This window comes from Nelumbo nucifera, chromosome 4 (genome assembly GCF_055504915.1).
Source record: "Nelumbo nucifera cultivar China Antique chromosome 4, China Antique-T2T, whole genome shotgun sequence".
Taxonomy (NCBI): domain Eukaryota; kingdom Viridiplantae; phylum Streptophyta; class Magnoliopsida; order Proteales; family Nelumbonaceae; genus Nelumbo; species Nelumbo nucifera.
The window spans coordinates 25,773,001-25,783,573 of NC_142652.1; the positions used below are offsets into that span (position 1 = coordinate 25,773,001).

The 10,573-nt window shown below is 37.1% G+C and overlaps 1 protein-coding gene across 1 annotated transcript; it reads left to right on the top strand.

The window, feature by feature from the left end:
- The first annotated feature begins 7,519 nt into the window (after nt 1-7,519).
- LOC104603116 (protein PLANT CADMIUM RESISTANCE 7-like) lies at nt 7,520-9,357 on the top strand. Its single transcript, XM_010267059.3, has 4 exons — nt 7,520-7,848; nt 8,090-8,161; nt 8,316-8,528; nt 8,987-9,357. Exons 1-4 carry the CDS (start codon nt 7,599-7,601, stop codon nt 9,094-9,096), a joined length of 645 nt encoding a protein of 214 aa, XP_010265361.1. The 5' UTR covers nt 7,520-7,598; the 3' UTR covers nt 9,097-9,357.
- The last annotated feature ends 1,216 nt before the right edge of the window (nt 9,358-10,573 follow it).

Here is a 10,573-nt window from a genome sequence, read left to right on the forward strand (position 1 = left end):
AAAGTGAACCGCTTCGAACACAGCTAGTAAGTTTCTTAGTCGATAACTTAGATGTTTTTGCCTGTTCCGTGGTAGAAATGCCTGGAATAGACCCTAGTGTGATTTCCCACAAGTTAAACGTGGACCCTTTAGTTAGCCAGTTAAACAAAGAAAACGAAACCTCACCCCAGAGCCATTGATGAGGAGGTCGGGAAGCTCCTAGCCACAGACTTCGTCAGGGAGGTCCATTACCCGAGTTGGGTCGCCAACCCCGTGATGGTGAAGAAGGCCAACGGAAAGTGGCTCATGTGCGTCGACTACACTGAGACTTGAACGTGACCTTAAGGAACTCAATCACGCGGTTTGTGGCGAGAAAAATGGGCCCTTTGGCCCCTATTTATAGCCACTGTAATCGAGGTTCAACGTCTGAGATCTGCATGATCCAATGGCTCCTATGAAAACTGGCTGCACTCCACCCGAGGTTGAAATCGGTTGAGAATGCATTTTGATGTCCGTAGAGTTTATAAATGGCGTGACATCCGTGCGTACCCGATACGCGATCTGGGTTATTTCCTAGTCGAGCCAAGCGGTCATACATGTCCGATCGAAGAAACGCCCTCTGTACCATCTAGACATCGTGCTAAATCCACCTGGGCTTGTCATGAACTCCTCGCACCGGGTCAGGACCCATGGCACGGGGAGTGGAGGGCAATTGATGAGGGGTGATTTGGCCCGACCTAGTAAGTGAAGGACACGTGGACGCGACATGTCAACAAGATGACAACTCAGCGAAGAGAGCCTTGTCAGCGGATCGAGAGCTCGGGTGTTCAAGCACCTCGGAACCAAAAGTCACTTCGGAATTTGTGTACCGAAGTGCCACATAATTGACTCTAGAAGCTTCTCAATGGACTATGAACTTCTCGGGATCACACCGCGTAATCGTAGGCCTTATCCTCTCCCCGCCTGGATCGAAAGGTAACGATAGACTTCATTGACTGGTATGTTACTCTCCTTCTGAAGCGGAACGGATCCCAGCTATGTAGGCCGAGGATCCCAGAGACATTTCGTGAGACCCATGACAACTCAATTATATAAGGGCATCAACCCCCAAGACCCAGGTACGTGCGTTTATTTGCTCACTAGCTCTCTTTACACTCGAGCTTTCAACTCGCAACCAAGACAACACAATACTGACTTAAGCATCGGAGTGACCTCGTTGGATTAACCACCCCGGGTTCTCTGATCTATTTTCTTGCAATTCAAACCAGCTCACTATGCAACCAGCTTTCAGATCATCTTCCAGCTAGGAGCATCCAAATCGTGCACAATCACCAACAAATAAAAAGAAGAAACATGTAGTAGTTATGTATATCAATCAATTAAATCAAATATACGTATGTAATATATAAAACCATGAAATGGGTCTTGATGACTTTGGTAACTGAGATCAAGGTTTTAAAACTGATTCGGAATCGAAGTCGTTTTGGTCACCGGTTTTTGTTCATGGTTTAATCGTCTAGTTTGAATGGATAGTTCATTCTAATGAAAAATAAAATATTAAAAAATAATTAAAAAAACGGTCAAAATCATTGAACAGATTTAAAAGGTCATTGACTAATTCAACAATTTTTGATGAAAGACCAATTTTAAAATAAGACAGAATCGATTACCTAGATGGTTCCCAAGCAGAACGGTGATTTTCTAGGTCAATGGCGGTTCGAAAACATTTTCTGAGGTGGACAATCGACATCCTTCATTTTTAAGTTGGTGGATCTTTTAAGTGCACCCTGTTCCCTTAACCATCTTGTAACTGCATTCATTGCTAATCAGAAAGATCTTATAAATGACATTCCAAGGGAGAACACAAATTGAAAAAAAAAAAAACAGTAAAGTGGTTTTCATGGTCCCCCAAGGCTGAAGCTCTCTTGTCTTGGCATGAGCATGTATTTAATTTGGATTTAAATGGTCAATGAAAAATAATGTTTTCCAGAGTTGTTGGTCTAGGTCCCATCTTTCCCCCAAGGATGAAGCCCTTCTTAATTAGCACGAGTGCATTTAATTTGGATTTAAATGGTCAATGAAAAATAATGTTTTCCAGAGTTGTTGGTCTAGGTCCCATCTTTCCCCCAAGGATGAAGCCCTTCTTAATTAGCACGAGTGCATTTAATTTGGATTTAAATGGTCAATGGAAAGTAAGTAATTTTTCAGAGTTATTAGCCTAGGTCCATCCTTTCCTGGTGATTTAATATATCAGTTTAAATAATTTGTTAAATACTTAAATTATCCAAGACTTTTGTAAAATTGACCGAGTGTATCCTTACTCTTTTCAAAATGAGTCCAAAACTATTCCCAGATTTTCTAACAATTAGACAAATACCTCCCATCCGTTAGTTCTCTCTCACACTCCGTTCCACGTGATATCATGCAACTGTTATAATATTTTGAAAATTCAATCTTGTCATTTCTTCCTTCTTTCTCTGTTTATATTAGGGTTACGTATTTAAATTATCCATAGGTTTTGCAAAATGGAGTAAAAAAATTCTTTAGATTTAGAGAATTCGTTGAAGTACCCTTAGATTTTCTGGCAATTGGACATTGCTATTAAGTATAGACGAAAAGATTGAAATGTCTATATTACGACCCTTATTCTTTAAAGTTTCAAAATGTCTGCACATTGCACCTACCAAGTAAACAGGGAGGGAGAGGTGTATTTCTTTTATAAATAGAAAAAAATAATAAAAACAATAAGCTATCGAGAGGGGAAAAACAGTAGTAGATCTATTATACACCTGAGAAGACTTTAATATTTTGAAAAATTGAAAATACTGGACAGTTATGCGCGTCTGCTGAAGATGGTCTTTATTTTTATTTAGATAGGTTTTCGGCCGAAAAACCATACATGCATGCTTTTTTTTTTTGATAAAAAGATAAATTTATAACACTGAAAAGGAAGAGCCTACAAGAAAAGGGGTGTCAGCAGTATTCGAAAATTCTATTTTGAATTCGATATTCAACATAATCGAATCAAATTAGGATAATTCGAATATTTGATTGATTGAATTCGGATATGACCCGATTTGATTCGATAAATATCTGAATTTGAACGATTATTTAATTCTTATATATAATATAAAATATTTTATATAATAATTAAGTTATATAAATAATTTATATATTTATATATTTTATATCAATAAAATATTTATTTTATATATTTATTAATTATCTAAATTAATTAATTAATCAAATTCGAATCGAATATTTGAATACTTAATCAGATTTGAATTCGGATTTTGCCTGGTCCGATTCGAATTCGATCCGTTTACACCCCTATACAAAGGGCCTCAAAAAACGAGGAGGATCGCCTGACCAATAACAATCCCTCTCCAAAGACCTAGTAATCTTGGTCACTTCATGGGCTAGAATATAATCAGACCAAGGAAAATGAACTGCTCATGAAAAACTGAAAAATCAAGCTGAACTGAACAATTTGAATAAAAAAACCGATTAGTCAAACTGTTTGGTTTGATTTCGGTTTGCACTTTTGTATAAAAATTTGGTGGTTAACTAAACCAACTATATATATATATACAGAGGGGTCGTCTATGCATTTTGGCTTTGGGAGGGGGAAGAAAAGGACAATAGCGCCCCTCCAAGGCTTCAATAGCTATATCCTATATGACAACTAGTTTAGAACTTTGGGGAATTTGGGTAAAGTGATAATTGAATTTATAATGAGCAAAATACCCCCCCCCCCCCAACAACAACTAAAAAGCAACTAGTTTTTAAGGTATTTTGGGCAATTGAATTATTTTCAATTCCTATAAATAGCCTTATCCTCTACTATTCTCATCACACCAATTCAACAATTCTCTTCTCAATTCTCATACCCTCTCAGTATCTGATACAATTTCATACACTTACCCATTAGGCTTTGAGGCTTCAACCATTGAAATCAAGTTGAGATTCGAACCGCCAATCTGTGTAGTTAATTTTGTGTATTTGATTACACAATGCAACCTTTTTGAGACACAAAATATGGAGAAAAATTACAAAAATAAATTTGTAAAAAAGAAAAACAAACAAGGGAATGAACTCTCTTTGATTTTTACTCGATGACGTGAGCAAATTCTGATTAGCGGTCAAATTTGGTGAAGACGAGGGTTGTTGGCGTGTTTCTCGTACTTCTTGAAGTGTTGATGTAGATTTTTTTGATTTTGGTGCTTCGGGAGATTTGGTGTTGGCTTTGCACTTGATCGGTTGTGAATGATGCTTTTCTAAGAAGGGCTCTTTTGTGGTGGCTTGATTTTCTTTGGAGAACTTGAATCCAAGTGTTGTAGAGAACGAATAAGCTTTTCCCTTCTTTCTTCTCTCTGGATTTTGTAGTTGTTGGAGGTTGTAGGAGCTTGTAGTTGCTTACAATCCTCAAGTGTTGGTGTGTGAGAGCTTTTTGCAGTGTGATTCTAAAAAAGGAAGGAGAAACCCTCTTTCTTCCTAAGCAAGGCTATTTATAGCCTAGGGTTAACTCCTATACATGCACCATTATGTAGGAGTTAGTGGTCTTGCTAATGGGACCACTTATTACAATAGGAGATGGGTCAGATTGAACTTAATACACTTGGATCCTTAGGCCACCAAATCATATTTATGTAGACTTGGGCCTTGGGCCAATGGAGGCCCATATTAATTTAGAGGCTGTCATGTAAATTAAGCCCATTTATTTGGCCTAAAAATTCACATGGCTACAGTACAATTAAATTAATTTTTATTTTTTAAAATTAAAAAAATGGCCGGATCTTCTTCTTGAAACCAATTCCCCAACATTAAGTTGATTAACTCGATTTGGAAAATATTTAAAATAGAGGAAGTTGAGGGGAAGGGAAAAAGAATCGTTTGCCAAAAATGTAGGATAGACTTTAGTTTCAATAGCAAGGGTGGTACTGGGCCTATTGGTCACTTGGGCAGACATTTGCTCTTCCATGAGAAACAAGAAATAAACATCTACCTTAAAGCTTTGCCGGATGTTGAGGATGAACTATAAGATAAAGGAGGGCATGACACTACACCTGATGAAGTAGACGATTAAAGTCAAGGAGATGGAGTAATTTTTTAATTTTATTTAAATTATTTGTTATTTTTCAACAATGTAATTTTTTATTTTTTATTTTTTAATTTTTAAGTTTTAAATGAAATAAATTCCTATTTTTTTCCAATTTCTTGTCCATTTCTAGTTTTGGTAAGTTTCTTTTTTTATTTCTTTGTTAGATTTTTTATTTTTTAATTTTAATTTGTTCCCAAATGAAAGTTAAGTATTTTAGTTTTACTTCATAAAAAAATCAAAAAGTCAAAAAAAGTCTAGGCCTTTCTAGCCTGGTTTGGCCCAGAACCAAGGCTCGACCCATAGCTCAACACAACTCGGTTTACACCACTACTTTTAACATCCATGCAGACAAGACCATTTTGTCCTTAAAAAGTGAAATCAGATTTGCTCCTCATACCAACCGCTAGGGCCACAAATGGATAGGATCTGATTCAGTAAAGGGTATATTTGATCTTATCTCATAAGAAATCCGACTAATTTGAATATGATAAGAATCATCAAGAGTATGAGTTGAACTCAAATTCAAATATCTTATCAGATATCCGATTCGATTAGCACTGTAATAAAAAATTTATGATATAATATAAATAATATATGGTGAATTTGTTAGACTACCCGTATGGTTTAGCTAATTGACTAAGTGTACCCCTACTGTTTGAAAATTGACTGACACTACCCCTACTGTTTCTATCAATTGACTAATCCTTCTTAGTCATTAATGTGCGTTAACGAAGATGTAGAAAAGACTATTTTACCCTCCACTATAGATTACTCATATCTCTCCCTCTCCTTCTCATTTTCTTCGACAAAACTATCATAACTGCTAGAACTGCCGAAATGACGGATGATGACCGGATCTCGGATTTGAGTATCTCTCAGATCTCAGATCTGGGTCATATCTTAGATTTGGTTCCTTCGAGTTTGCACAACTACTATTACTTGGCTTCCAAGTCCGAACCGGTGGGTACAACCCAAGAATCCCTGCCCAAATCATCAAATCCCGTCTCTTTGCATCAATACCCCCGCTGTTGTAACTCCTAGCAGTAGCGACTTCTTTGGTCATTCCAAATCCGAGAAATTGTGTTGAATTACATAGTGTCTCGGATTTGGAGTTGCAAATCGGTGTTGGAGATTAGGTTGATTCAAGGGGGTCGGCCTCTATTATGCTAGATTTAGAACTGGAGGCTGTGCAAGTAGTGGAGAGAAATTCAGTCTGGATTGGAGGAAGAACCTTGTCCATGTTTCGTGTAAGAATAGAGGATCCCAACGATGGAAGGTGAGAGTGTTCGGACTCCTGCTACATGCTTGGCGCCTTGCAACCTTCAAAGAGATAGTGAATGCTATAGGGTGTTTCACCGGAGTTGTAGAAGAAAACCTGAAATGGGGGGAGCTTGAGGCAGCGCATGAGATCCCCAAGGCCCTGACTACAAAAGTCCTAGGGGAGATATTCGTAGTTAACGTAGTAGTAAAAGGATCAGCTTCGCTGTTCGCTAGATCAGCTTCGCTGTTCGCTAGACCAGCTAGAAAGTTTCGATGGATGGTGGTGGAGGATGAAGAGGAAGGATCACAAGGGACGAGAGGAGAAGAATTACCCTCGCAGGGGTGTGCAATCGAGAGTACTAAGGGCTGTAGGGAAGATCTCAACGTTCAAGGTGGGCATAGTCGTTGGTGGTAAGAGAGGCGTCGCTACTTTTCCTAGAAGAGGGGAAAATGAGCCCATGGAAGCTTTGGCGAGGTTGGAAGGGGGAGAAAATCGTTTTTGTTGTTCGGTGCCAAGAGCAGGAAGAAGATGAACAGTATTAAGCCAGAACCGTGCCTTAAGGACCTTACTCAGATCCGAGCTCCTTAAGGATTGAAGTAATTCGGTTTGATGTTGAAAGGAAGAAGACAATAAGGGTAAAATTGGGTTTTAAAAAAATATACGTCACTTATATACAAATAAATTTAATAGAAAATTGACAGATACAAATGGTAAGAGTAGAACTAGTCAATTGTCAGAAACAGTAGAAATAGCATCAATCAATTTTCAAACAATTAATCAATTAACTAAACTATAAGGGTCGTTTAAGAAATTGACCCAATAATATATTATATTAATAATAATATATAATACATTGTATATAATATATAATATTTTATAATTAACGGATCGGATCGGGATATATCCGAATTTAATCCATTAACTAAACGGATTAATTATTCCGCTCCGATCCGATTTCTTAGAATCAAGGCAGATATCCAAATCCTGCTCTTATTAGATCGAATTCGAATTCCAATCCTATCTAATCCCGCTTATTTGGATGTTGCAACTCTATCACTAACTGGTGGTTCAATTTGTATGGTCGCTGACTCGCTGACTCGCTGGTACGTGCCAAACTTCCTTTGCTGACCCGACGATCTTAGACGGATATCTTGCTGCTTGTATAAAGCTTTGCACTCATCGAATACAACTCCCACAAGCTGCTGCTGCTCTCTCTCTCATCTCATATTTCTCTGGGAGACTAAGGTGGAGGAGGCAATGGATTGTTGCGAAGAAGAAAATCTACAACCGGAGATATCTCTCCAGGAGCACACAAACCAGCCTCAACCATCTTACTCACAGCCGGAAAATGACTCAACAAAGCAACCACAGTTCCAACAACCACCACCGATAGAAATACCACCAGCAGCAGCAGCGGCAGTAACCGGTATTCCAGTTCAAAACCCATTGGAGGCTCATGGAAACTGGACGACTGGGTTATTCGACTGCATGGAAGACCCTGAAAACGGTACGGATCTACTTTATCGAATGAACACTTGGGCTCCATTTGTTTGCCTCATGTGAATCGCATACAAAATTTACACCGGTTTCAGTTTTGCACCCCTTTGTTTGTAACTGCTATTTATTTTCTTATGTGATGCAAAATTTGCATTTCTGCCTCATTTGTACTTATTTGCTTTACAACTTTTACATTTAGAAAACTGGTACAAGACCCATTTCAAATGATGGTTGTTTCTTCAACATTGCAGCTATCGAGACCTTTTTCTTCCCCTGCTGTACGTTCGGGGAGGTTGCAGAGATCGTTGATGATGGGGAGACTTGTAAGTACAACATCTCTCGGCACCATGAATCATCTTTTATGGGTTTTGTTTGTTTATTTTCATTAAACATAGTAACTGGGTTGATGATGATGATCCCACTGAGAGTTTCACAGAACCTACGCAAGTAATTAAACATGTTTGGTGTCTGATGCAGCATGTTGTCTGGCAGCGCTGCTTTATCTTATAATTATGAATTGTTCGTTGCCTCCATGTATCCTTTCATGTGGTTTTCGTAGCATGTTAAGAAAAAAGTTTGGGCTTGTGGAGTCGCCCCTCCCGGACTGGGCTGTCCATCTCTTTTTCGAGCCGTGTGCCCTCTGCCAGGAATACAGAGAACTCAAGAATAGGGGCTTGGACCCTTCACTAGGTAAAGAAGAAGAAAATTCAATATAACATTTTCTTGCATACTCGAAGGAACCATATAAGCACTTAAGTAAAGTAAATATTATGATGACTGTATTAAAATTTGTTTTTAACGTCTGTTAAGGGTAGATTGGGTATTTTAAGAGACAGGTGTCAAAAATTTTTTAAACACTTTGCCTCTAACCAATCATGACTGAATACGTGGCTTAGTGGCCTCTTAATTAATTTGTGATTGGTTACGTAGCAAATGATGCACGCTAGCGTGTTCACTTAAGTCTTAACCCTGACCCTCTGATCTGATGGAAAAGAAGCAAGAAAGAGGGAGGAGGTTTGGTTTACAATGAAAATATGTTTAGGTCAGGGGTCAGGAATACGGTTTTTTGTCAAGAGTAGAACTCTTCGCCGTTTCTTATTTTGGATTCTTGTAAAATGATGATAATTATTGCGACTTTTATTTTGTAGGATGGAATAAAATAAAAAAGCAGCAACAACAACAAGGACAAGTTGCCATGGCACCTCCCCCAACTCAAACCATGAAATCACACGACGAAGTTGTTGATGAATGTTGCTGATGATGATCATATAATTATGATTTGGTTGGGGTAGTTCTTATCATTTATAATATCATAAAAGCAGATATTTGCCTTGATTTTGATGCAAGTTGTAAAAGTTAAATTTGATCATAATGCTATGTGTGGTAATTGTAATGCAAATAAATTTGCACTGAAGTAAAACTATAACAGTGCAAATGATTTGATTGTAAGTTTTGATCTATTTTAGTTTATTTTATTTGGTTGCAGTAAAAATAAATGCAAAACAAAATTAAACAGAAATTTGCATTGAACACATTGTACACCTGCAATAGCAAGTGCCCTTACAGTATATTATTTATAATACTCTTGTTAAAAACATCAATGGGGGGAGGGGGGAGTTGTGGTCAATGGAATTGTTAATCTCATTGACTAAGAAAGTCATGTTCTTGTTTTTTTTTTTTTTGGATTTATGTGGGAACCAGAAAAAGTTTTCTCAGGTGGGAAAATAACTTTCCTATTTGGGGGAAAGTTGTCAAGACTTGGATGAAACAAAAATACTCCTTTCAATAATGGATTTTTATAGCTAAAGTGGTTATTGATTTATTCATCTGAAAAATAAAAGAATATGGATAAATACATTTGACCGGATAAATAATTTACCGAAAAGTGAACGAAGCCTAAGAATCAGAAGAACACAGATAAATTCGCTTACCTGATTAAGTGTTTTACCCAGGTAAATAGCTTTTTTTAAAAAAAAACAATCGAGATCCAAAACTAATCTGCTGAATTTCCCAAATAATATGGCCAGATTTTCATCTACTTGAAATCTCTCTTTGCCCATCAATTAAAAAACAAAGAAAAACTTGCACAAACAGGGACCTAGAGAGCTAGCATAGACAAGTAAAAAATAGAAGTGCAATTGAAAAAAAAAAGGAAAAGATAAAAATTTCATCCGAAAACTTTTGGGCATTGAAGAGGACTTGATTTCTTTATGATTAAAGGGTTGGGTGTCGACTTCTTCCTGATATACTTTAAATCCAGATTTAGAAGCTTTGATTTAATGGATTTCACAAAATCCAGTTGACCTAATACCGAAATATTAATTTGAAACGAACCTTTTACTTTTTCAACATCTCTAAAACACCATTTTTGAATCGCGTGTAAATTCTACAGAAGCAAATTTGTATGTTAGTGCAATGGAAGTGTAGTGGATAAATCACGAGAAAAGCATATAAAATGATGCAGGTTTAAAATTATGCTTTGAGAAGCATTAAATTGATTTTTTAATAACAAGACAAGTCGGCCTTATATTTAAACTCACTAACGGGTTTTAACGGACATTTTGGACAGTGGATTTGCAGCAATTGGTTGTTAGTGGACTTATAATAACTAGTTTTTTAACGCTTAAAGAGCTAGTTTTACATTAAATATCTCAATAACTATTTTTTATTAAATGTTCTAATGATTATTTTTTATATAAATCCTTATAATTCTAGGCATGATGCATCAAGTTCTT

Coding starts and splice junctions, on each gene's coding strand:
- LOC104603116 (XM_010267059.3), top strand. CDS start 7,599: ATGGATTGTTGCGAAGAAGAAAATCTACAACCGGAGATATCTCTCCAG. Junction 8,162..8,315: donor CGTTGATGATGGGGAGACTT/GTAAGTACAACA, acceptor TGTCTGATGCAG/CATGTTGTCTGGCAGCGCTG. Junction 8,529..8,986: donor GGGCTTGGACCCTTCACTAG/GTAAAGAAGAAG, acceptor TTTATTTTGTAG/GATGGAATAAAATAAAAAAG.